General features: G+C 39.4%; 1 protein-coding gene and 1 pseudogene across 7 annotated transcripts in view; one reads left to right on the top strand and one right to left on the bottom strand.

Moving 5' to 3' along the window:
* The window catches only part of PCCA (propionyl-CoA carboxylase subunit alpha), a 402,221-nt gene that overhangs the window by 205,902 nt on the left and 168,428 nt on the right, over window positions 1–27,891 (top strand). For all 7 annotated transcript variants that reach the window (XM_044913521.1, XM_044913520.1, XM_044913518.1 and 4 more), the window contains 2 exons: window positions 5,107–5,217; window positions 16,770–16,878. In XM_044913521.1, coding sequence (XP_044769456.1) covers window positions 5,107–5,217; window positions 16,770–16,878 — 220 coding nt within the window. The remainder of the gene's footprint in view (window positions 1–5,106; window positions 5,218–16,769; window positions 16,879–27,891) is intronic.
* LOC110585907 lies at window positions 15,896–16,287 on the bottom strand (annotated as a pseudogene).

The following is a 27,891-nucleotide window of genomic DNA, read 5'->3' as shown; positions in this document are numbered from 1 at the left end:
TTGTCAGCTAATGGTTTTTTCCATCTTCACTCCCCCCTCTCCCCAGCCCCCTTCCCAGTAGTAGCCAGCATGATTCCTGGAGCACAAACCTAGTCGTACCTGCCCTGCGTCACCCATTCTGGTTGCCCTCAAGGAGAAGTAAAATCTTTGCATGGCTGTCAGACCTGAACGCCCCTGTTGGACTTTTCACGTTCACCACTCTCTCCTTTGCTCATGCTCTTTGGCCATGGTGTCCTTCTTTCATTTCTCTCCACAGAAATACCTGGTGGTATCCATTTGCTTTTGACAACAGTAAGAATATATTTTTTAAAAGATTTTATTTATTTATTTTAGAGAGAGAGTGCAAGCACCCGTGTGCACACATGAGACCAGGGGAAGGAGTAGAGGGGGAAGGGGAGTGAGAGGGAGAGAATCCCATGCAGACTCAGAGCCCTGAGTGTGGAGCCTCTGCGGGGCTTGATCCCAGGACCCTGAGATTGTGACCTAAACTGAAACTGAGAGTCCTACCCTCCACTAACTGGAGCCACGCAGACGCCCCAGCAACAGTGAGAATTCTTAAATATTTTAAGTTTCTCCCTGATATTACCCATCTTTCTTTCTCTGTTTCTTCTTCCAGCCAGGAAGATTTGCCTTAAGTCTCCACTATTTTCCTCTCCCTGGAATGCTACATCTCTTGTCACCTATGCATAGAAATTTCTCTGGCGAGCCATACCCATTTCTTCTTCAAAAGTGCTTTAGTTTTGTCTGTTTGTAAAACATACAGCAAAGGGATTCTGTTCTCTTTTGTGGCCTGACCTCTTTTAATAAAAGGAGTCTTTTATTTTAATTTCCCACTTACTGAGTTTGTCTTTCTAAGCACTCCTAGCATGTTGCTTTCAATTGCTCTTCATTTTCATCTACCCAAATATCACCTATAATATAGGCAGATGTCACATTTTTGCAATGATTTGTTAGGTATATTTGTGTCATCAGAAGGTTCTTATACCTTCCAATACTTTCCTCATAGAAATAGGCATAATTACAACAGCCCTTCTAGTCATTACCCACAGAGCAAGGTTGGGTTAACTGTGCCTTTGTCCAGGGCATGTCCTATGAATGATATTTACAAGGTCATTGTCTATAGGTGATAACTTCTTCCATGGAAGTTTAGCTAAAGGAATAGCATTAATATTTTAATTTGGAACTTTCTCTAAATGTTTTGAGGTAGTTTGAATAGATTGAAAATTGGTTTTTATAAAAGTTTTAGTCACCTGGTATCTTCTGAGTCAGGAATAGAGATGCTCAGAGTTTCGCACAGGGTTGCTAGGTAGCATGGTCTAATATGCAGAGATGCCTAGAGCAATGCCTAGGTGGATGTATTAAGTTGGTTGGCTCAGAGATGGGAAATCATATTGAAAGGTATGCCCTTCTTCCCCATATGTATACATTAGAGTACAGGATAACCTGCTGTAACAAAGATTCTTAAATACAGTGGTATAAATAAGATAGAAAATTATTTGCTAATTTTTTTTTTTTTAAGAAGGGGGTTTGAGGGGGAGGGGCGGAGAGAGAGGGAGAGAGAATCTCAAGCAGGTTCCACTCCCAGCACAGAGCCCAACATGGGGCTCGATCTCAAAACCCTGAGATCATGACCTGAGCCGAAATTAAGAGTCAGATGCTTAACCACTCAGGTGGTTGAGAGTCGGATGCTTAAGCCACTCAGGTTCCCTGAAAATTATTTACTTCTCATTTAACTGTCTGGCTGGTCTATGCTGATGGGGCAAGTTTGTGTCCTGTGGTCATTCCAGGAGATACACCCCTTCCCCCTCCACACCCCCGTCGTGTTGCTCTGCTACACCTTCATTTCCAGAGCTGAGTTCCTGCCATATCAAGAAGCCCATAGGAAGAGGGAGGAAAGGAAGCCCAAGCAATTTTTTGCAAGTAAGTGAGGCCGGAGTTGGATGCGTTGCTCTACCTTCCAGCCCCTCGTCTAGGAATTAGTTTGTCAGGTCCAGCTGTAAGACAGATAGGTAGAGTCTGTGTCTGTGGGGTCTTTCATTCTGCTAAGGCAGAACATTTAAGGAAAAATGAAAAGCACATTTTAGGGGAAACCCACAGGCTGCCATATTTTTTAAACATATATTGCTATTGTAATTTCTATTTTACTAAACTTTAGATAAATGATTCAGTCTCTCTGGATCACGATGTTCTTATTTTTAAATCTCCTTTCTCCTTGTAATTTTCTTATTCTGTGACTGGTTCCTGAAAGTTCCCCCAAAGCAGGTGCCATACTGTCATATGCAATGTTGGCTCTTACTTTCTTTCCTGTGATGTCTAATTGCACATGAGCAGTAGGTGTAGAGTCAATGTTGATAGGTAGCGATTAATTCGCTCAGAGTGTCAGCATTGCTGAAAACCTTACAGCAAATGGGAGCAACCTTTTCTGGGAAGGACTAGAGAGTTAACCACTTCGACTTCGTGGATCACACGGTCTTTGTTAGAACTGCTTGACTCTTGTAGCACATACATCGGATGTAAACACAGCTGTATTCCAGAAACACTTGATTTACAAAAATAGGGGACAGTCGGATTTGCAGGCTGAGTTTGCTGACTGCTGCCTATTAGGATGGCTGTGTCCTGTGGATAGAAAGAGTTGTAAACTTCGGAGGAACGGGACTCGTGCAGGATGTGAAGCTGGAAGTTAGGGAGAGAGGTTAGTGCGGAGACTCCCGATGGAGCACAACTGCTGTCTGCTGTGTATTAACTGCGCGCTGTCTTCTGCTCTGCATCCGTTCTCTTTTGGAAGGATCAGTGAACACAACATTAATGCACCTTCCTGAGTGCCTGGCATTGCCTTAAGCGTTACCTCATGATGATAATGCAAAATAGGTTCTGTTGGGATCACCATTTTACAGATGACAGACTAAATCTTTGAGAGGCAAAATCGCTTCCCCAAGGTGAGGGGTAGATCTGGTGCTTGAGCCTGAGGGTCTGATTCTTTGCTTACTTGGGAATAATTTTTGTGAAAGTGAGCACTCTGTAAGACTGAAGCAAGATCAGAATCAGGCTTTCTGGGTTTGTTATGCAGCAGAATGGTATAGATGAGGAAGTGGGTAAGGAAGTGGGATGAAGAAATTGGAAGGAATTAGTAAACCTCACATTAATGCAGCTCTGTCATGCTCTAGTCCTTCTCCTCTTGAGGAAGCCTGATCGAATTCCCGCTTCCCTTGGATTTGACATGCTCTCATCCTCCCTTTTAGTCCTCTTTACATCTTTGTGATATGCGTGACCAAGATCAAATACTCTCTTCCTAAAGTCCTTCTGTCTCACAGAACTCACCCAATACTGTTTGAATCCTTCTTGTGGCAGTTACCTATTTTTTTTTTTTTTTAAGATTTTTATTTATTTGAGAGAGAAGGAGAGAGAGCGAGAGAGCACATGAGAGGTGGGAGGGTCAGAGGGAGAAGCAGACTCCCCGCCGAGCAGGGAGCCCGATGCGGGACTCGATCCAGGGACTCCAGGATCATGACCTGAGCCGAAGGCAGTCGCTTAACCGACTGAGCCACCCAGGTGCCCGGCAGTTACCTATTTTAACTTTGTAGGAGTCCTTGTGTATTAGGCTCAGTGTTTCTGAGTTTCCTATTGGATCACAAGCTTTTCTCCCTTACCTTCCCCTTCTTTCTTTCTCTCTTTCTCCTCCTCTTCTACTGATTGAAGTATACTTGACATAAAATGAACTTCTCATATTTAGAGTATTCAGTTGCATGAGTTTTGACATATGTGTCCATCTGTGAAGCTATCACCACAGTCAAGATACTATCTTTTAAACGTATATTGCTATTGTATCTATCTTTCCGTCACCTCCAAAAGTTTCCTCATTGCCTTTGCAGTCCACCACCTTTCTATCCCTGTCCCAGTGCAACCAGGTGATCTGCTTTCTGTCACTGTATGTTGTTGAGACTTTTCTGAAATTTATGTTAATGGACTCCTACAGTAGTCTCGTTAAATTCAGTGTATTATTTTGAGATTCATCCTTGTGTATTTTAGTAATTCATTTCTTTTTATTGCTAAATAGAATTCCATTGAATGGACAAATTACATTTTGCTAATTCATTCATCTATTGATTGACATTTAGATTGTTTCCAGTTTTGACTATGGCAAATAAAGCTAATAACTTTTGTGTATAACTGTTTGTATAGGTCTGTGTTTTTATTTAACTTGGGCAGATATTTAGGAGTGACTTGTCTGAGTCATATGTGTGAGTGTATGTTTAACTTTCTAAGAACCTACCAAGCAGTTCCAAGGGACTGTGCCATTTATATCCCAACCACGGGGTGTGACACTTCCGTCCTGCCACATCCCCACTGACGTGCTGTTTCTGTCTTTTAACCTTTAGCCACTTTAATTTGGTGTTTGGGGGCATCTCGTTGTATTTCTTTGATGATAGTGGTGTGCAGCAACTTCTCATTTGTGTATCATCTTTTGTGAAATGTCTGTTCAGATCCTTTGCCCATTTTTTGCTCTGTCATCTTACTGTGTTTTAAGCATTCTTTATATATTCCAGATGCAAATTTTTTTGTCTGATACATGTGTTGTGAACATTTTCTCTCAGCTTGCCATTTCATTTGCTTAACTGTATCCTTTGAAGCAGACTTTTAAATTTTGATAAAGTACACTTTTTTTGTGGCTCACGGTTTTCGTGTACTACCCAAGAATCTGTTGCCTACCTCAAGAATCAGAATTTTCTCCTGTATTTTCTGTAAGTCTTACAGTTTTAGGTTTTACATTTGATTTGTGATCCAGTGTGGGTTAATTTTGGTGTATGGGTCTGAGTTAGGGTTTTTCTTTTTTCCCAAATGGATATCTAGTTGTTTCAGTACCATTTACTGAAAAGACATTAATTTCCCTATTGAACTGACTAGGCAGCATAAGCTTCTTAGGTTTGCATTTGGTGTTTTATTGCTACCATAGCTTCAGACACTTTTTGTTATTACTTGAAGTCGAGGAGATGAATAATCTTGTCTGGTTCTTGCATGGTCATAAGACACAGATTCTCTGGATAGTAAGAGACTTCTAACTGACTCGTTCTCTAATTCAATCTGATATCTTTTTTTTTTTTTTTTTAGGAGTTACACATAATATTGCATTACTCCGAGAGGTGATAATCAACTCACGCTTTATAGAAGGAGACATCAACACTAAATTTCTTTCTGATGTATATCCTGATGGCTTTAAAGGTTTGTATGCACTGAAGTATTTTACTGTATTAAAGTTATTACTTTTATACTTTATTTTAATGTATAACTTTTCTGTTTTGAAATTAAGGCCTTTAGCCCATACTGTACTAGATTTATTAACATAGAGTATCCTAGACTATTGACATTCGTGATTTTGAGTATTCATGAGTGACTCATGAATGTGCAATAATCCATCATTTTGTTGAGTGAGGAATTCAGCTATGTGGAATGTGGTATGAGTCCAGTGTTGAAGTAAAACATGTAGACAGAGCATTAGCCTACCTGATCTTCTGGTTTCTGAAAGCCAATTCAAATTTGTATTCCCTGCTGCTACATTATATGGGTATATGCAGGAACTCTAATGATTAAAACTTTATGAAAATTAGCACTAAAAATTTCAGAATACCACATGCTATTCCTATTAATGAAAATGAAGATGTTTAAGAAGATTGTTTTTATCCATAAAATGAAGCTTTTAATAAAGTAATGAGGGGAATGTGAAATTTAGCATTCTGAAGTTACCTGTGAGTGTTTCCGGTGGTAGAAAAATTGCTCAAGTGAGAGACCGAGAAAACCCATTAGTGAGCATTAAAAACGTGGTTAAGGGGCGCCTGGGTGGCTCAGTTGGTTGAGCGACTGCCTTCGGCTCAGGTCATGATCCTGGAGTCCCGGGATCGAGTCCCGCATCGGGCTCCCCGCTCAGCGGGGAGTCTGCTTCTCCCTCTTCCCCCCCCCATGTGCTCTCTCTCTCTTTCTCTCTCTCATTCTCTCTCTCTCAAATAAATAAAATCTTCAAAAAAAAAATTAAAAAAACAACAAAAAAAACGTGGTTAATATGTGAGATAAACCAATAGGACTTCCATGTGACTTAATGGAAATGTTATTCCAGTAAAAGCCAGAAGTATCTGCATATGTTTCTGATGAATTTGGGGATATGTGAGGATGAGATTTTTTTCTCACAAATGGCAAGGGTTCTTTAGATCCATTTAGAGTATTTTAGTGTGTAAGATGACTCAGTCATATTAGGGGCTGTGTATAGATTCAGGTCAACTCCATGTATTGGGCTTTTGAATACATTTACAAAGCAATTTCTTAGTTTAGATTTTACAGAACAGGCGCCCCAATGTTCCACGTTCTTAGGAGAACTCAGAAATTTACTTAAAAACCTAACATTGCCATTTTCCAGGGTAAACTTAATATATTACATTTCTGTTTTGATAGGGCATTATCAGCATGGACAGTCTAATTCTCTTAATGCTCATATAAGATAGGAACAGTTTTAAAAATTGTTATAAGTTGTTAGAAGGACCATTATTTAATCTCAGCCTTTATTTTACATGTGAGGAAACAAAAGCTCAGAGAGCGTGATAAGGCTAAATGGCCAGTAATGTAATAAAGTATATAATATAAAATACAATAAATGGCCAGTAATTGAACATAGAGTTTCCACCTCCCCCTGTTTCAGTACTCGTTCAGTTCTGGTAGGATTCAAAATCATAAATCATACAGGGTTTTAGAGTATGCTATATATTGTTTTAGAATGCCTATAAGCACTTCAAAAATACACACCTAGCTTTGCCATTCTTAATGTGGACCTCTTACTGTCTTCCCTCATATTATTTTCATGTCTGTTCTTCTCTGAATGGCTACTGTCTCTTGTTCTTCCTATCACTCTCTTTCTCCCTCCCTGTTTTTCCCTAGAGCAGGTATTTGATATATTAAACTGTATCATCTTTGATTGTTTGATATATGTGCCTGAAAGAGACAGCAGGAAGTGGCCACTGAAGTTAATCCAGGATCTTCTCCATATGTTTGAGGCCGGGTCATTTTGCCCCTTTGGGATTACCCGTCTGCTTCCCATCTGTCCAACTATCCTAGGCACTGTTCACAGGCAAGTGCCTGTTTTTATGACTGCACTAAAATTTTCTATTATATATGTTTATTATCCTGAATTTATTTGTAGACTAGGACAGTGTTACTAAAGGTTCTAAGATTGACCTTTGGAATGACTGTGCTTAAAACTAAAACATAGGCTACACAGGAAAATGTTCTTCATATATACTTACTAGATTCTGATGTTGAAATGCTATTGTTCCTTGATTCTGAAAAATAAATGAAAAATGGGGAAGATAATATTTTGATTTTGGAATAAAGGGAAAATGAGGAAGAAGATATTTTAAGAACTATCATTTCAGTTGGCCTGTAATGAACACTTTGGACTCCTTTCTCTGCTGCCTTGCTACAGTTTAACCTCTTGCTGCATCAAAGGAAATGATCAGAATTAACTTTTCTCTTCTGGAAAGTTGCATATCTTTAGTAAAAATTTGATTCAACACAAGTAATATACCATTAATTACACTTCTCTCTTTACCATTAAATTTAGTCACTTATTTCTGTACCTTTAAAAGTGGTGTAACCAAATCAATGTGAGTTTGCTCCTTGGTGAGTCACAGATAGAAACCACATCAGGTGGAGTTGTCACGCAAAGGATACTTTATTTGCAGCAAATAAGGAGATCACGGGGAGTAACTTCCAAAGCTGTGACTCTCTGAGCATGGGTGCATGGGTTCCTATTATTTAGGGTTAGGATGAATATTTAGATAGGGAGCCTTGTCATAGTATGTAAAGACGGGCATAAGGTCACGCATGTGCCATAAGGAAACATGCCTGTACATACATTGTATATTACGTAAACAAGGCTTGTGTTCTTCCTTTGGTGGAGATTTTAGTACAAAAAAGTAAGGATAACTGTCATTCCAATGTCCATCTGCTCAGGTTTGAGTCCGGGGTTGATTTCAAACTGGTCTGGGTGGTCTGGCCAGCTGGAACTCTTTAGGCAGTCGTTATTGCTTGAGGGCTAGTTTCGGTTTCCATCACAGGATTTTATGCCTGTAGAGTCTTTTGTCTGAGTTAAGAGAGAAACTAGAAAGAAGAGTGTAAGGAAAAATTTGGGCCAGAGGTTGGTGAGCACAAATAGGTGGGCAGTAAAGATCATGTCTTGGGGTCTAGCTGGTGATAGTGGTACTTGGATACTTGGACTCCTGTGTTGCCTTTGAGTCATTAAAATCACTCAATGAAGAATTGCTGTAGGCTCTCGAAGAAATTGAAAAACAAATAATGTATTTTCCTTGCACTTAGGAGCTTATATCACAAGAGAAATAAATATATAAAGAACTAACTACACTACAGGACAAAATAAGTGCTAAGTGAAGATAGAGGCAAAATGTCTGGAGCACAGAAAAAAAAGTAACCAATTCTGATCAAGGGAATCAAGGTTGACCTCAAGGATGAGGCAGTGTTTAGACCATTGTAGCTCCTCTCCAAGGACTCTTCTAGGGCACTGCTGCTCATCTCTGAATCTGTTCTTTCTGATGAGATGCTGATTGTTGGAAATCAGCCTTGGAGAAAGTACTTACAGTAAAGAAACTGCAAATTCTGCACACTGGTGTGTTTCTCTTCTCTTCATACCCAAGTTGGTTGTTAATCATTTACCAGCAAACTGGTGCCTAATCCTTTGACATGACTATTGAGAGCAAACAGAGCCATGAGTACAAAGGAAAAGGATTACCATCTAAGGTGGAAGACCTCAAGGAATCCCTGAGGATGGGAGGTGTTTTAGAACTCATATGAGAGTCAAATGACTGAGCTTACTGAAAAATAGTAAGAAAATTTAATTAAGGACATTAAATTAGAGGAGAAAGACTTTAATGAACTAAGACCTGATTTTTAGAAGTGTTTCAGCAAAGTGAAAGGCAGGATGGCCACTTCTAAGAACCAAATTAGTGACCCTAAGGAATAAATGGAAGTTTCTCAAAATATGTAGTAGAAAGGTAAAGTGAAGGAAATAAGGTGTGAAAGCAGAGGTGTAGAAGGAAGACCCGAGAGATTTTGTATGTACATAATAGTTCATGAAGAGAAAATGGATAAATAAAGGAAGGTTAATTTTAAAAGTAATAATCGGGGTTTTTTTTTTTCTTTTCACTGTTCTTGAGAAAACCTTGAAGTGTCATTGGAAAGATTCGTTGAGTTTCAGACAAGATTAATGATAAAAAGTAGCTCTTGTAGGCATATCAAGAACAAAACATTTTTAAAGCTTCTAGAAAGAAAAAAGAAACACCAAGTCATATGCAGAGAATCATCTTCAGACTCCATATACTGGAAATGAGAAAATCTTAAGATATCTACTTCATTAGAAAGAACTTGACCCAAGAGTACTATACCCAACTAACATATCCTTTGCTTCTCAATTATGGAAAGAGATTTTAGAATAAAGATTCAGAAATATATCATTATATATACCTTTTTTGAGGAAATAACTGAAAAAAGTGCTTTAACCAATTTGAGGTAAAGATGACAGGTTAAGTATACACATTTCGGGATGCCTGCGTGGCTCAGTGCTTAAGTGTCTGCCTTTGGCTCAGGTCATGATCCCAGAGTCCCGCATTGGGCTCCCTGCTCAACGCGGAGCCTGTTTCTCCCTCTGCCTGCTGCTCCCCCTGCTTGTGGTCGCTCTCTCTCTGACAAATAAATAAAATTTAGAAAATAAAGGGCGCCTGGGTGGCTCAGTCGGTTAAGTGTTTACCTTCGTCTCAGGCCTGGGATCGAGTCCCGAAATGGACTCCCTGCTCAGTGGGGGGAGTCTGCTTCTCTCTCTGCTCCCACCACTCATGCTGTCTCTCTCTTTCAAAAATAAATAAAATCTTAAAATATTTTTCCCCAACCTTTGACTTGCTTTTAGTATTTATTATTTTTATTATTTATTTGTTTTTAAGTAGGCTCCCCACCCAATGTGGGACTGGAACTCATGACCCTAAGATTAGGAGTCACAAGCTCCATTGACTGAGCCAACCAGGCACCCCTGAATTTAGTCTTTTAAAAGACGCAAGTCCATGAGGACAAAAAGAAGAGGTAGCATTCTGGAAAATGAAGAGCCAAAAGGTGATTCTTAACTGACTTAGCAACTTAAGAAAGTTGAATCCTAAGCTGACAACGTGAAAAACGGGGCAATAGCTCATTGTCACCATGGAAACCTGCAGGAGTCTTAGCCACTATTAGGTTCAGATAGCTTGGGAAATTCCTGTAAGTAAGACTACTGGTCTAAAACCTCTGGAAGAATTTCTCTGTATTCCATCCCTTACTCTTTAGAGGAGGGTGGTTCTTCTCCCATCTGGAAAAAGCTTTGAGATTTTTCTCCGTAGAGAATAAGATGCCCTCTACACCAGAGGACAGAGGATTGAGTGAGTGTGGACATACTGAATGTGGTGATGCCCCCTCTCCCAAACGTCATTCCCCACTTGGTTCCCAAAGTACTGGCAGGCAGTCAGGCAGGTACTCACAGTCACAGTGGTGGAATATTCTTCTCTGAGAAACCTAACTGGCCATAGAGAGATTACCTACAGATCCCCCAACACATGAAGCCTACACATGAAGCAGATGATCAGCAAAGCCACATCCCACGAAGAGAGAACACGCATGGCTCAGGATCAGGTATCTGTCAGCATCATTTAAGACAACACTAGATTGGAAGGGAGGCACCAGATGACTGTTAAAAATAGAGGACAGAACTAAAGCCACTTAAGAGACTCCGATCAGGCTTCTTAAAAACTGGGTCATGCACATGGGGGTGATAATAGCACAAGGTTTACAGAGGTGTATCACAGACCTGGTGGGTGCTACTCTGTGATGTGACCTCCATGTGGTAACCGGCAACTTAATGAGTAGCGGTGGGAGAACCTAAACATTATTTGGGGTTTGGGGCTTTTGTTTGAAATCCCCCCCAAACATACACCCCAATCCCCACAAAGGCTACGAAGGTGAGGACTGATTGTGAGGAGGAAGTTTTTCTGCTTTCTTTCATATTTACTGAATCTATTAGGTTAAAGGTAGTGGTCTAGGGTCTTAGGATACTGGAAACTGTTTCAAAAAGACTAAGGGTTTTTAAATTAAGAGCTGTACCTTTTCCCAGCCTGTCTTCACCAGAGAGTGCAGCAGAGGTATCAAGCTGTAATGCTCCTGAAGGTTTCAAAAGATGGATTGGAGAAACTCCTAGAACTCCTCTCAGGCTAGGGTTCTAACTTTGAAGTGGAAGTGCCTTGCTGCTGTTGAACACATCTACCACTGGAGTGTGAGGCCGTGTCTGTCCTGTGTGCCTGGAGGTTCTCGGGGTTTCTGCCACCTCACTGTTCAGGCCCGCCAGACTCCCAGGATCGTGCTTGTGAATGTTCTCAATCAGGGGTGGCAGAGGTGAAAAACAAGTGTCAGATGACAGCGTTCTCTTGTTTACCTTCACACTTGACAAAGGGATAGGAAGAATCCAGAAGTATTTAAATACACTTTATCTACATCCCAAAGTTCTAGGTGCTTAGGATTCCTCAGTCAGCGAAAAGACTTGCTGCCCTTGTGGGGGTTTCGTTGCTGGGAGGTCACAGGCAGCAGGTGTTCTCAACCCCCTCATCGAAACTGCAGGTTTTCCCAGATGTGGACCTGCTCACAAACCTTAGCGCCGTGCACTTGCCGTCGCTTGTTCAGGTGAGGCTGGGAATTGAATGCAGGCTTGTCTCCATTCAGTGCCAGACTCTAGCACACCACCCCAGCCTGAGCTGCCGCCCTCTTGCCTGGACTCCGAACAGCTTCTCACGGACCTCCTTTCTCCCACCTTTGCACTTTCCAGTTCATCTTCACTCAGTAGCCGGAGTTCATTTTTAGAACCAAATCACACCTTCCCACTTACTTTGAAAGCCCTCAGGGAGTGTGTGGCTACACAAATTGCAGTATATTCATGCCAAAGAATACTTCCTAACGTTCAAATGTTAGAAACTGCTGATGCGTTCAGAAACACTGGCGAATCTCAAAAATATTATGTGCAAAAGAAGACAGACACAAAAGAGTACTTACTGTCTGGTTCCATTTATATGAAATCAGAAAAGAATTTAGTTGCTTGAGGCCAGGGAGGGAAAGCAGGGTAGAGGTCTTGACTGGAGAGATGCAAGGGAGCATTTTGGAGTAGTGGAAAATTCTAAATAGACGGTTGTGATGTTTTATATGGACATACCCATTTGTCATATCTCTTGAATTGCACACTTAAATGGGCCCATTTTGTATGCAAGTGGTACCTCAAAGCTAAAAAAACCCTAAGCTTGTTAATGGTATCCATTGCAATTAGAAAAACATAAAAACTGATGGCTTGCCAGAAAAAAAAAAAATGCTAAACAGGTGTTTGTAAAAATTCAGTTGCCTTTTCTAATTAAAACACTCTGAAATCAGAAATAAAATTAAACTAAATTTGATTAAAAACCTACTTACTGAAAACGAATAACAAACATAATTTTAAAGGAAATGCTATGAAAATTTCCCTTAAAGTCAGGAACAAATGAATTCTATAAAAGGACCATTATTATCAATCATTGTTTTAGAGGATCAAAAAGTCCAACAAAAGAAAAAAAGCTCATTTAAATATTTTAAAAAGAAAACATTTTCTCTTCTTCTATTTATAATTTTGTCCCTAGAAAACCCAGAAGATACTACTAAAAATTGCTAGGCTTACTAAAAGCACATTTGGCAAGGTGGCTGAATTCAACAAGGTAAGCATGCAAAGTTAGTGTCTCTTCTTTTTGTTAGTAAGAGCCAGCTTGAAATGAAAATGGAAAAGAGCCAACCCTGTTCATATTAACTGTAGTATCTTGTAAAATGGTGGGGAGAAATTTAATAGGGAAGACGTAGAACCTATATGATTCTGTAAACTGTAAAATCTTGCCGAGGATAAAGAAGTAAGATGCGAAGAGGTGGAAAAACACAGCAGTTATTGTTTGGGGACTCAAAAGGATAGGTGTGCCAGTCTTTCCCAAACTGATACACAGATTTTATGTACTGTCAGTTAGAGTCACAAGGTCCACTACCTTAAGTGATTAAAAAGTTTATATGTATTCATAAATTTCTGAAAATAGCCAAGAAAATTATGAAAAATGATAAAAATTGGCCTTTTGTGTATTAAAATGTATTGCTGAGCCTCTCTAAACAATATGATGTAAAGTGTGACAATGGAAGTACTTGAAAACAGAAAACAGAAAAATGAATAAATATGTCAGTGTAATGGAATAGGGAGCTCATAAACAGAAATTAGTATATGTGGGAATTTTGCCTCTTACTTTTTATGAAATCTTAGCCCCTTAAATTATGCCAAATACAAAAATGAATCCCAGATAAAGATTAATTATAAGACATAAAACACAAAAACAATTGGAATAAAATCGAGGAGTCTAGTTACTGCCTAGGGATTGAAGTGATCTTTTTTTAGAAGATTTTATTTATTTATTAGAAAGCGAGAATGAGCGTGGGGGCGGGGCAGAAGGAGAGGGAGAAGCAGACTCCCTGCTGAGCAGGGAGGCCAACACAGGGCTCGAGTCCAGAACTCTGAGATCATTACCCGAGCTGAAGGCAGATGCGTATCCAGGCACCCCTGAAGTGATCTAAAAAGATTTTTTTTTTTTTTTTTTTTTTGAGAGAGTGCATATGCACGTGAATGGGGGTAGGAGGGCTGGGCGGGGCAGCAGGAGGGGGAGAGGGAGAGGGAGAGAATCCTAAGCAGTCTCTGCCCAGCATGGAGCTTGATCTCAGGACTCTGAGATCACGACCTGAGCCGAAATCAGGAGTCCAGCGCTTAACTGATTGAGCCACCCAAGAGTCCCTCAAAAAGATTTCTAATGAAAACTAATGGGGCGCCTGGGTGGCTCAGTCGGTTAAGCGACTGCCTTCGGCTCAGGTCATGATCCCAGGGTTCTGGGATCGAGTCCCACATCGGGCTCCCTGCTCTGCGGGGAGCCTGCTTCTCCCTCTCCCACGCCCCCGCTTGTGTTCCCTCTCTCGCTGTCTCTCTCTCTGTCAAATAAATAAATAAAATCTTTAAAAAAAAAAAAAAAAAGAAAACTAATGATATGATAGTGTTATGTAAAATGTTGTGTCTCTTGCAAAATGCTTAGCCCTAATTTAGCATTTTTAAAAAATTTTAATTGGTCCATAAACTTGAAAGCTGTTGTGAAAAAAAAATTAGTTTTCTTTTTAAATTATTATTGTGTGGTCAGTGTCCATTAAATGGCTAAAACGTGGATTTTTTTTCTTAGATTTCATATGTCAATTGCAAATTGTTGAAATTTCACATTTGGACTTTTTGTAATTTTAAAAAATTACTGTATATTATACCTTGGAACCTACAAAAATAGCAGATATATTTTTTAAAAACTAAAATAAGTTTTTTAATATATGCTATTATATGCTATAAGCATAGTCTAATAATATCTTGTATTGAGCCACAGTATGATTATATAACCCCTAGTCACAGACTACCTCCGCATGGTTCTGATACTAGACAAAGCCCTTTACATTTTAATGTCTGTTATTTCACAATTTGTAAATGTTACCGTTGTTAGAAAAGAACTAAAATAAACTATCCTTCCATTTTTTTGTGTGTGTGCGCAAAAGAAAGTGATTATGATGATGAAAATCATATTCTTATTAGAGATGGTATGAGAAATACATCTTGTGTAAAGAACTTTGAAGGAACTGTAGGTGGTTAGCCTGGAGAATTGGAGATGTATTAATAAGGAATAAGGCAGCTGTCATCAGTTTGGCCCAGTTGAGCTCTAGGCACTGATTTGTATTTATTTGTTGACTGTGTCTAGCACAGAAGGGTTAGTTTTGTAGTTGGTAGAGCATACCATATATTGATCACTGTGATCTTCATCTCAAACCCAAGATTCAGTCAGGGCCCCTTTCTGCCTTGGACCAGCTTTCGGGTCCAAAGGGGTAGGCCGGATTTGAGTCTAATCTAGTTAGAACAACATTTGGAACATGTATTACCAGACAACAGGAACAGCTGGGCCAGAGATTTCAGCAAGGTAAAAACCAGAGGGCATAGTAATGAACATTAACATTCAGAAGGAGTCCAAAGTCAGAGCCAGGGTAGACATGTCATGGGCATCAGGCCATAAGAGGACACCAGGAATCAAGGCCCCTCTGATTTGAAATCAGGAGTAGCCTCATGCTAGAACCCATTATCATAAGATTAGTTATGGTGGGCAGGGTGTCTAATTGCAGTCTATATCCTTCAAGATGGGTAATGTACAAGTGTAAGAAAGAAGAGAATTAGAAGAATATAATTATTTGGTGTTACTTCAGATTGGAAAAGTTGGGTGGAAGTCACAAACAGTCTGACTCAGTATGAGAAGTAACAGTCAAATGATTTAGAAATCTTTGGAAGAGTTTTCAGTTTGTAAGTGTTGGAGTTTTATAGATCCTAGATAACCATCTGTCAAACAGTACTGTAGAAGAGACATTCGTACTGCATGGAGGTTGGAGTAGATCATCACTTTTTGTTTGTTCGTTTTTTTAGAGAGCATGTGCATGCATGTGCATGCAAGCGTGGGAGGGTTGGAGGGGCAGGGGCAGAGGGAGAATCCTAAGCAGGCTCCATGCCTGACTTGGGCTCGATTATGAAAGTAGTTTTGACCTTACAGGCCCCCAAAGGCTCTTGGGGACTCCCAGTAGTCTCCAGGCTACACTTTGAGAATTGCTCTTTTTTTTTTTTTTTTTTTACTGCTCCAGTCAGTGAAAGGGAAACTTTATTGGGCCTTGGGGCTTGGGCAGGAGGCCGCCCTGCAGCAAAGGAAGAGCCAGTGGAGGGGCCTTATTTGACCTTTTTGGGGCGCAGGTTGTTGGTGTGTCCGCACTTCGTCTTGCGGCAGTTGACAGCGCGGGGGTGCAGGCGAGCATAACACTTGCGGCAGATCATCTTGTCGCAGTTGTATTTCTGGGCCAGCTGGCAGAGGGAAGCCTCGATGATGCAGAGGCGAAGCACCAAGTGCACCAAGTGCAGGGTGGACTCTTTCTGGATATTATAGTCTGACAGAGTACAGCCATCTTCTAGCTATTTGCCCGCAAAAGTCAGACACTGCTGGTCAGGCGGGATGCCCTCCTGGTCTTGGATTTTGGCTTTGACATTCTCAGTGGTGTCACTGGGCTCGACCTCAGGGTGATGGTCTTGCCTGTGAGGGCCTTCACAAAGATCTGCATCTCTGCGTCTGCTGGCGCGAATCCGCAAGGCTGCCGCCACCAAACTGCTCCGCCACCTCGTTGAAGAGAAAGAGGGCGGCGGAACCGAGAGTTGCTCTTACAGACTATGTTTTGAGAAGACTGAGACCAAATTTTTGTAATCCTCATATAGGGTAATTATGGGATCATATGAGATGTTTTCATCACTACTTAAGTGTTGCAGACAATCAGGAACTTCTCAAAGCCTATAAGAGTGTGGTTTAATCAGGCCATTGAGGGGTCTATTACTGAATTTCCAAAACTAGTTGATAGATCCCTCTTGGATTTTTTTTGTCTTATTTGAGCAGTCTTGCTCCCTCTCCTCCCCACTGCATGCCCAGTGCCTAGGACGATACTAGCTCCATAATAGATGTTTGATAAAATATTGATTTGCCTGACTAATAGTTCTATAAGATAAAAGCACTGGGTACTAACATGATGTATGTGATTGATTGATTGATTTCCCTTAGGACACAAGTTAACAGAGAGTGAGAGAAACCAATTATTGGCAATAGCATCATCATTGTTCGTGGCATTCCAATTAAGAGCACAACATTTTCAAGAACATGGAAATGCAAGGTATGTTAGATCATTTAAAACAGCATAAATGAGAGGAAAAACACTGATAATCTAATCAGAATAGGAAATAGCTAATAAAAGATGTGACTGATCTTAATTTTGAATCTTGTGTTTGGAGAAGCATAATACAATCACACTGTTTAAAAATGATATTGTTTCTATTTTTTCAAATGATTTTTTTTTAATTCAGATAAAAAGGATCTTGGCCCCTTTAACTTGGACATTATTAGAGGTAAGAAGATATTCTGAAACTGGAATATCTGTTTAAGCAATTTGTATTCTGTTTTATAACTTTGTTAATCTTGAACAAAGTTTTAAAAAGTGTTAGAGTACAAAAAATTAGGATTGACTCTGAGCAGTTAAAAAATATATATATATACCTATATATATGAGTTTTATATAAACTCATAAGATACCAGAAGGAATTAACACCAGGTTAAGTTAGTTATTTGTGAGCCCTAAGTATACTTTTTAGCTTCCTAGTAATGTAAGTGAAAGAAAAAACATGCTTTATACCAGGGCAAGCGGAAACAAAGTCAGCATGACATTAATACCTCTAAATGACAGGATAACTTACTATATATGTCTGTGTTTTTGCTAGCGTAATCCTGCTTTAGCAAGTACAGTCTATTTATTACTTGCTAGAGTGATGTTGTTGATAAAATTGTGTCACTTCAACTTCTTTTCCATTCTTTTTGCTTTTCCACTCTTTTTGCTTTTCCACAAGAGGAAGAACAAAGATAAAAAGAAAAAAGATGGCAGGTGACTGAGCAGCTCTGAGCAGAAACTCAGATTACCCTTGAAGAATTAGGTAGCGGAAAAGTAAATAGGGTTTGGGCTATATCTTAATGGCTAACTGGTTTTACTCAGAAAATCTTGGAGTAATTGGTACTCTTCATTTGTTCTCATTCTCAAGAGAATGTATAGGAAGCTTAATGTATATGAGTTTTTTTTCCCACTTTTTTTTTTTATTGAAGTATAGCTGACACACAGTGTTACGTTAGTTTCCAGCGTATAACGTAGTGATTTGACAGACAGCTCTTTACTTATGTGATGCTCACCATAAACAGTTACCATCCGTCATCATATAACACTATTAGAGTACCACTGACTATAATTCATATGCTGTACCATTCATATGGACTTACTCATTCCATAACTGGAAACCTGTACCTCGTCCTCCCCTTCGCCCATTTTGCCCCTCCCCCCCTCCTCAAACCCCTTCCCTCTGGCAGTCATCGGTTCTCTATATATATATGGGTCTGTTTCTGCTGTTTGTTTTGGTTTTTAGAATCCACACATAAGAGAAATCAGTGGTATTCGCCTTGCTTTGTCTGACTTATTTTACTTAGCATAATCCCTTCTAGGTCCGCATAATCCCTTCTAGGTCCATGCATGTTATTGCAGATGGCAAGATCTCATTCTTTTTTATGGCCAAGTAATACTCACTCTCTCCCTCTCTCCCTCCCCCTGCCCATCCCTCTGTGTATATAAATGAAGGAAATGGTCATTGTAAATAATGCTGCCATAAGTATAGGGGTTCAGATATCTTTTTGAAGTAGTGTTTTCATTTCCCTTGGGTAAATACCCATTAGCGGAATAATATATGATCTTTTTTAAGCTATGATTTGATAGATGTTTAGGGAGAGATGAGAGACTATAGAATATCAGTAAATTACTGAATGACTGGAAGGAGGAGGAGAATGGGCAGTAAAGACATGAATCTGGTTGGTTTTTCCCCCCTCAAGTTGTGCTGACCAGTGTGGTAGCCACTGGCCATGTGTGCTTACTTTAATTGAAATTTCAGTTTCTCAGGCATGTTCAGTGCCACTGTTTTAGAGTCACGAGCCATTGCCGTACGGTGGCTTGTGGCTACTGAATGGAGCAGTAGAAAGAACCTTCCATCGTTATTATAGTTTGTTTCCATCAAACTCTGTTGGGACAGGGATGTTTAGGAGGTGCCTGTGTCTAGCTTTTGTTTTAAAACGAGAATCATATCTTGTATTTTTTCTTTTGATAAATATAGCATTCATATCTTGATTACCTTCAGATGTTATTTGACCTTGATCATTTCTGAAGTCCTGAGTGTAGCTGATGATGAACTGGTTTGATCTTTAAGAAATGTATTCAGGTCATTTTCAGAGAGTGCTGACTTGCCACTGGGAAGAATCTGAAAAAGGTTTAAAAAGGAAAAGAATAAAAATTACCTGTAATCCCACAAACTCTTCAGTAAGCACTTTTTCGCATTTTGATGTATTCCCTTCTAAGTATATGTGTGTGTGTATATTTATAGAGATACATACATGTAGCATATATAAACCTTACATAGAGTCATACTGAGAATATAGCTTGAATTCTGTTTTTTTAATTGTAGTATTACATTGCAAATATCTTTTATTCCCTAGTCTTTAGAAGCATATTTTAAATTTTCATTACAGAATTTAAAACATGGCAAACTTTTGCTCTTCAAAAGATACCACTGAGAAAATTATGAAACAGTATAGCAAATGGCAGAATGTATTCAGAGATATATAGATATATATATAAATAAATATATATATAAGGGGCTTGAGTCTGTAATGTATAAATAATTTTTAAAACTCAAAAATAAGCCAGACACCCTAATAAAAAAATAGAAGATCTTTATTAAAGAAGTTATATGAATGTGACAAATTCATGAAAAAGTTTTTCAGCGTTGTCAGAGGAAATACAAATTAAAATCACAGTGCTACACTAACACACACCAAGTAAAATGTACATTAAGTGGTAAGTGGATAAATAATTGTGCTATATCCATATAATGGAATACTATTTAGCAGTAAAACAGAAAGAAGTACTGGTACATGCATCACCATGCAAAAATCTGAAAAGTAAGTCACGCTCAGACAAACCAGTTCAAGAAGACTATATAATCTATAACTTTATTGGAAATTTCTGGTAAAGGCAAAAGTATAGAGACAGGAAGAAGATCAGTGGTTCCCTAGGTGCAAGTGTTGCTGTCACAGAATCACATCTTTATACATTCTGTGCCCCAAACCATAAACCATAAACCAGTAATTATTTTAAATGTATTAGTTTCTTAAATTATGTAGAAAACAAAATGTGGGTATGAAACCAAAGGTAAAATAATACTGGCTTTTATAATGGTTCATGTGTTTACCTTTGCTGAGGCCCTTATTTATTCATGTGGCTTCCTGGTACTGTCCAGTGCCCTTTCATTTCAACCTTGCAAGACTGCTGCCTGTAGGGCAGGTCTGGTGGTCACAGACTGCCTCAGCTTTCGTTTATCCGGGAATCTCTTAATTTCCAGTTTAAATGTCTTAATCTAGTTTTGTTGTTAGGATTCTTGGTTGACTGCTTATTTTGGTTTCTTTTCTTCCTTTTAACACTGAGTATATCAGCCTACTGCCTCTGGACTCCATAGTTTCTGATGAAAATCTGACAATCTATTGAGAATCCCTTGTATGTGATGGTTTGCTTCTCTCTTGATACTTTCAAGATTTTCTCTCTATCTTTGGCTTTTGAAAGTAATGTATCTTGGTGTGGGTCTTTGAGTTCATGTGACTTGAGTCCATTGAGCCACTGTTGGTGGGAATGCAAGCTGGTGCAGCCACTCTTGAGGTGGTTTTTTTTTTTTTTTTTTTTAACATTTATTTATTTATATATGAAAGAGAGGAGGGAGAGCATGAATGGAAGTGGCAGAGGAAGAGAGAATCTGAAGCAGACTGCATGCTGAGCATAGAGCCTGACACAGGGCTTGATCTCAAGAACCTGAGATCATGACCTGAGATCATGACCTGAGCCGAAACCGGGAGTTGACCGGTTAACCAACTGCACCACCCAGGTGCCCCAAGCTTCTTGAATGTTTATATTCATGCCTGTCATCAAATTTGGGAAGTTTTCAGCCGTTATTCAAATATTTTCTCTACCCCCTTCTCTCTCTCTCTTTCTGGGATTCCCATGATGTGTACATTGGTTGGCTTTCTGGTATCCCACAGGACCCTTAGGCTCTGTTCGTCTTTCTTCAAACTTTGTTCTTTATACTCGAGAATTTTTCTTGTCTTGTCTTCAAGTTGCTGATTCTTCTGCCTGCTCAAATCTGCCTTTGAAGCCTTCTAGTGAGTTTTTCATTTCAGTTATTGTACTGTTTAGCTCTAGAATTTTTAAATTTCCTTCTAGGTTTTTTTTTCTTTTTTTCCGTCTAGGTTTTTAATCTCTATTATTTTCTTTTTGTTTACATATTGTTTTCTTGACTTTCTCCATATCTTTCTTTAGTTTTTTTGAGCATTTTTTTGAGATTTTATTTATTTATTTGACACAGAGAGAGAGAGAGAGAGTAAGAGATAGAGTGCACGAAGAGGGAGAATGGCAGGCAGAGGGAGAGGGAGAAGCAGGCTCCCTACTAAGCAAGGAGCCTGACCTGGGGCTCGATCCCAGGACCCTGGGATCATGACCTGAGCTGAAGGCAGACACTTAATGGACTGAGCCACCCAGACGCCCCGAGTTTTTTGAGCATCTTTAAGAGAGGGTTGTTTTAATGTTTTTGTCTAACTATATCTACCAGTAAGTCTTTTTCATGGCCATATTTTGCTAATCTTTTTTCCTTGAGAAGGCCATACTTTTCTGTTTCTGTTTCTATATATGATTTGTGATTTTTGTTGTTGTTGTTGAACACTGGACATTTGAATCTAATAATGTGGTGACTCTGGAAATCAGATTCTCCTCCTTCCTCAAGGTTTACTCTTTTGTTGTTGTTGTTGGTATTTTGGCATGTTGGGGGCTGTCTCTTACCAATGATCAGCCTGAGGTATAAATGTAAGGTCTTCCCAGGTATTTTCTGAGCATTTCCCTGTGCATGTGTGTTCACTCTCCAATTTTCCTCATAAATGCAGCCATTTTTGAATGTCTTAGTCTTTAATGTCTGGCTTCTGAAAGGGGAAAAAAGCAAAAAATGAAGGAAAATGGGGGAACTGATCCTTTAAATGCCCTGGAAGTCACTTCAGGCAGAGGGAGTGGGGCTCACAACAGTGGGAGGAGGTGCAGCAGCAGTGGGTACCCACCTTTTTTCCTGAACGTCTGTGATCAGAACAGGAATTGGGTATCATAGCACAGATCCCCAGTATTTGGAGGACAGGTCCTTTTTCTGCCCACCCTGGCTTCCACAGGCTGTGTGTAAGCTGCTTCAGGAACACATGCACAGCTTCCTGCCGCTGGCTGGGGATGCGGGGATGAGTAGCTGCCACTGGACTAAGAGCTGAAATTGACCAAATTGATTGCAGTTTACCATCCACCTTTTCCCCTGAAATTTTTAAGCTGGACTGGACTGGAGTTCTAAACTAGTAATCAGAGAAATCCTGCCAGTGTAATTGTCATCTAGGTGGGGAGACATTCCTGGTGCTTCCTAGTCTACCATCATCCGAGAATCCTCCTCCTCCTCCCCTATATATTACTGTTGAATTCATTAGCCTTTTTTTTTTTTTTTAATTTTTAAAAAAGATGTATTTATTTTAGAGAGAGCATGCGTGAGCAGGAGGGCAGAGGGAGAGGGAGAATGAGAGAGAATCTCAAGCAGACTCCCTGCTGAGTGCAGAGTCTGTCACGGGACTTGACTCAGGGCTTGATCTCACGACCCTGAGATCATGACCTGAGCCGAAACCAAGGGTCCTCTGCTTAACTGTGCCACCCGCGCGCCCCTCATTACCCTTTAAAAGTTGGAAAAAATTATATTAATGATATATGTGGGCCAGAAATTCAGTTATGTAGATAATTGTGCATGTCTTACCTATATAATGATGATTTGTTTTTCATGAGTTTATTTTCTATGGAACTTATTTATTTAGTAAACCAGCTTATTGTGAAATAGGTACTATCCATGACAACAGAGATCTGTAACATCTAGCAAAATGTATTGATTTGTTTGACAGTATAATCTTACTTAGGTAAAGTGAATCTAAGTTATTTTTGCTAGTTTGCTGAAAAGGTCTCTGACATCAAAGCTAATGTTAGGTGATCGAATCTTTACATTTTGGCTTAGGAAGCGTGTTTTCATTATTGGCTTGGGAATGGAGTCTAAGAGTCAGCCTCCAGGTGTGGCTGCACATTGCTCAGTCATGGGTGTGCTCATGTAATGTTTATGCTTCCAAATCCAGTAGCCTGCAGCCCTTCCTTCCTGCTGATCTTATTTTCCCAGTATCTCTATGGATTTTACTCTTTCATCATTTATGACTTGGAAAAAGACACTGATGATACATACCCATAGTATTTGGATAATAAGAAGATAGCAGTGCATTTTAGAAAAAAACAAAACAAAGTTAATGTCAGAAATAATAGCAATTTTTCTTAGGATGACTGTAAATAAATTTGGCAAACACAATTAAGTTTTTACATAAGTACATGATAATTATTCCAAGGCACTACTATTGACAGAAATGAATCCTTGAAAGTGGTGTTAAATAATCACTTCATGTGATTTGAAGCTAAAGTGATTTTGTCAGCATTGTGGTTTGGTTTAATAATTTGTCGCACTAGGGGCGCCTGGGTGGCTCAGTCGGTTAAGCGACTGCCTTCAGCTCGGGTCATGATCCCAGGGTCCTGGGATCGAGCCCTGCATCGGGCTCCCTGCTCGGCGGGAAGCCTGCTTCTCCCTCTGCCCCTCACCCTGCTTGTGTTCCCTCTCTCGCTGGGTCTGTCAAATGAATAAATAAAATCTTAAAAAAAAAAAATAATAATTTGTTGCACTAATAGGTGATGATGAGAAGAAAAAATAGTCAAGGAAACAATTTCAGTAATCTTTCACTTAGTTTTGCTCAAGATGCCTGTTTTCCGTAGATCCAAATGCTGTTCACAGGTCAGGAATGACTTTTCTGAGCGATGCCCTTTCATGTCCCCTTCTGCCATCCCAGGCTTCTCAGGTGCTAGTGAAAAGCCCATGTGCTAAGCTACACTGAGGTCCCGGATGTGGGAAGTATCATCTGTTTTTATATATTAAAGCTATTTTAAGGTGTTTCAAAGTAAATGTTGATTCCCTTGGTTTTATAAAAGTATTTTTTTTTTTTTTTTTTTTTTTTTTTACTGCAGATACATAATAAATTCATCCAATTTTCTTGGCTTTTTTTTGCTTGTTTGCTTCATTTTCTTTCTTTAGAATACTTTTCACCATTTCCCAGAGAACGTGTTCATCAAATTCCTAAACACTTATGGGGCACCTGGGTGGCTCTGTCGGTTGAGTGGCCAAGTCTTGATTTCGGCTCAGATCAAGATCTATGGGGTCCTGGAATCAAGCCCCATGTCAGGCTCTGCGCTAAGTGCGAGTCTGCTCGAGGATTCTCTCTCCCCCCAACCCCTCCCCTGCTCATGCTCTCTGTATCTTTCTCTCTTTCTCTAAAATAAATAAATAAATCTTTAAATTCCTAAACACTTACATGTGAGCTATTGAGAAAATCAGCAACATCAAACTCTTTAATTCATTTGGAATTCACTTATTTGTAGGTTATAAATGGGTTTCTTCATTGTGATTTGGCAGCCTTTTATTTATAAGATATTCCAACCAATTCCTCAAAGTAGTATCTCTTTATATGTCTAAGGATAGCAAGACAGAAATATACATGACTGTCTCAGTCAGTTTGAGCCACACTTGCAAGTTACCATGGACTGGGTAGCTTAGATAACAAACATTTGTCACAGCCCTGGAGGCTGAAAATCCAAAATCAGGGTGCTTCCCTGTCTGGGTTCCAGTGAGGGCTCTCTTCTAAATTGCTGAAAGCCTACTTCTTACATCCTTACATGGTGGAAAGAGGGCAAGCTAGCTCTCCGGCCTCCTCTTACAAGGGCATAATCCTGTTCGTGAGTGCTCTAGTCTCATGGCCTAATACCTCCCAAAGCCCCCTCCTCCAGATACCATCACAATGTGCATTAGACTTCAACACAGGAGTTTTTGGAGTGAGGGCACAAACATTCAGTCAGTAACAGGGTGTGTATGCTTACATACCCTCTCCTTCTCTCGCTCCCCTCCCTCTCCTCTCCCTTCTCTTTTCCCTGCTGCCCTCCTTTCTCTTTCCCTTCTCTTTCCTCTTTCCTTCTTTCTTTCACTTGTGTGACTTGTGCATGTGCACCCTCCCCGCATCTAAGTAGGTATGCATATGTTACATAAATACATTCTGTGGTTTAGTGGAAAAAACTAGAACTTAGAATTAGAAGTCTGGTATTTAGTCATAACTATACCATTTATTAGTAATGTGACCTTAGGTATGTTACTCTTTAAGCTTAAGTTCACCAGCAAAATGGGAATAGTGTATATTCTGTACTGTTTCATAAAGTTTTTGTGAGAATAATTGATCCTGTGTAATTATGTTTCAATAATTCTTTTACCTAATTTGTTCTAAAGAAATAAAAAATGAATTCTATATTGTAGTACGAAACCAAGGAAATGCTTTATAGATAAGCAAAAACCATCAAGAATAAGAAATGCCTTTGTTTATATCAGGCAGCTATAAATATGACAAGAAAGTAGAATTTGGGGTCTAATTCTCTTCAGTGAAATAAATGAGATGCCTTGTATTACAGTCCAGCAAATGGGACACCAATAGGGTGTGTTTTTAATGTTACTTAGATCATTCTTTTGCTTTGTGGTTTTTTATTTTGCATTTTTCTTTAAAAAACCTAAAATTATATCAAGTACTTGTTTGAATTCTTTTTCCATTCTTTTGTAGTTTTCCTTTATTACACTAGTATTTCATATTTCAGATTTATTTTGTAGGGTGATATGAAGTTGAGATCTAATCAGTTCCATTGTTTCAAATTTTAATTCCAGTATAGTTAATATACATTGTTAAATTAGGTTCAGATGTACAATATAGTGATTGAACAATTCCATACATTACTCAGTGCTCATCATGGTAAGTGTGCTCTTAATCCCCATCACCTATTTCACCCATCCCCTCACCCACTTTCCCTCTTGTTCTCTATGGTTAAGAGTCTCTTTTTTAGGGGCGCCTGGGTGGCTCAGTTGGTTAAGCGACTGCCTTCGGCTCAGGTCATGATCCTGGAGTCCCTGGATCGAGTCCCGCATCGGGCTCCCTGCTCGGCAGGGAGTCTGCTTCTCCCTCTGACCCTCCCCCCTCCCATGTGCTCTCTCTCTCTCATTCTCTCTCTGTCAAATAAATAAATAAAATCTTAAAAAAAAAAAAAAGAGTCTCTTTTTCTTTGTTTTGTTAGAATTAGTTCCGTTTATTCACTTGTCTATCCTTTCCTTACTGATTATAAATGTTACATTGAACCTATGCAAAATTCTTAAAATCTATTATGGTCTAATTTCCAAATTTTTCTCTTTATTTTCATTTGTCATTCTATCCTTATATTAATAATTTATTATTTTCTTCTAAAATTTATTGATCATTCTTCTAGCCGAGCTTTCAAGGCACTTTGATATTGGAATTGCCTTCAAGTTATAGTAAGTTTGGGTAGGATAGACCTCAAACGTTGAAGTTTTTCAAAAAAAATATGACTGTATTTATCAGAGTCTCTTTGTTTCCCTCATCAAAGCTTTATAATTTTTTATTGTAAGGCTCGATTTCTTGTTATTCTTAGTTTATGTCTTTGTGTCATTATTCTTAGGTTGTTTATATGTTGTATTATGGATGGGATCTTTTTCTCATTTTTAAAATGATTACTGATTTGGTAAAGAGAAGCTAATGATATTTGTATTTCTTTTTTTGAATTAAAAAATAACATCAGAATTTACCATCTTAACCATACCAACTTAACCATTTTTAAGTATACAGTACATTCATGTTAACTATATGCACAGTATTGTGCAACAGATCTCTAGAAGGTTTTGGGGCGCCTGGGTGGCTCAGTTGTTAAGCGTCTGCCTTTGGCTCAGGTCATGATCCCAGGGTGCTGGGATCGAGCCCCGCATCGGGCTCCCTGCTCAGCAGGGAGCCTGCTTCTCCTTCTCCCTCTGTCTACCACTCTGCCTACTTGTGCTCTCTCTCTGTCAAATAAATAAATAAAATCTTAAAAAAAAAAAAAAAAATCTCTAGAAGGTTTTCATCTTGTAGAACTGAAATTCCACCCTCATTGAATGACTTCTCTTTCTTCTCCCCCCAAGCCCTTGGCAGCCACCATTCTTTGTTACCGTGAGTTTGATTACTAGTTGCATTTTTTGTAATAATTCTTCTTCCTAAACTTAAAAAACCTATTATAATACTTTTTTTACTTGATTTCAAGAGGGGCAGTCCTATAACCTTCTGAATCACTTGGGATGCTTCTGGGTACAGGTAACAGAAAACCCTATTTAGACTGACAACAGTTCTCACCTCCCAGTGAACAGGAAGCTCAGAGGAGAGAAAAGACAAAGCTCAGTTTGTTCATCTGCTAATGCCACATTCTCTTAGCCTCACTTTCTTCTCTCTGTGGCTTTTTCATAAGGCTGTGTTGGGATAGCTGTAGAAGTTTCAGGAGTCAAATCTAGATAAGGTTCCGAGGATTATGTCTGTCTCTAAGTGAGGACACCTTTCCCAGCTGTTTCCCGACCAGCTACTTCTCAGTTCCTATTGACCAGAAGTAAAACTCCTGTCCGTTACGAAGTCAGTCACTGCAAAGGGAATTGGATTATCATGGTTGTCTTGGACTAATTTTCTGGTGTGAAATAGATGTTGAGTAATCAACTAAAGTGACCACCACATTTTCCAATTACTCAATGCCTTCCTTTTTACTAGAACTTCCAGTACAGTTTCATGTTTAAGAGCAAAAGCTTTTAGGGGCGCCTGGGTGGCTCAGTTGTTAAACGTCTGCCTTCGGCTCAGGTCATCCCAGGGTCCTTTGATCGAGCCCCGCATCAGGCTCGCTGCTTGGCTAGGAGCCTGCTTCTCCCTCTTTTGCTCCCCCTGGTTGTGTTCCCTCTCTGGCTGTCTCTCTCTGTGTCAATAAATAAAATCTTAAAACAAAACAAAACAAAACCAAAGGCTTTTGTGCCAGAGACTTGGATTTCCCCTGGTTCTGCCAGTCCCTCAC

The sequence above is a fragment of the Neomonachus schauinslandi genome, chromosome 3 (assembly GCF_002201575.2).
Source record: "Neomonachus schauinslandi chromosome 3, ASM220157v2, whole genome shotgun sequence".
Taxonomy (NCBI): Eukaryota; Metazoa; Chordata; class Mammalia; order Carnivora; family Phocidae; genus Neomonachus; species Neomonachus schauinslandi.
Note: the sequence above shows the minus strand (reverse complement) of the source record. Positions and strands in the feature narration are given on the sequence as shown.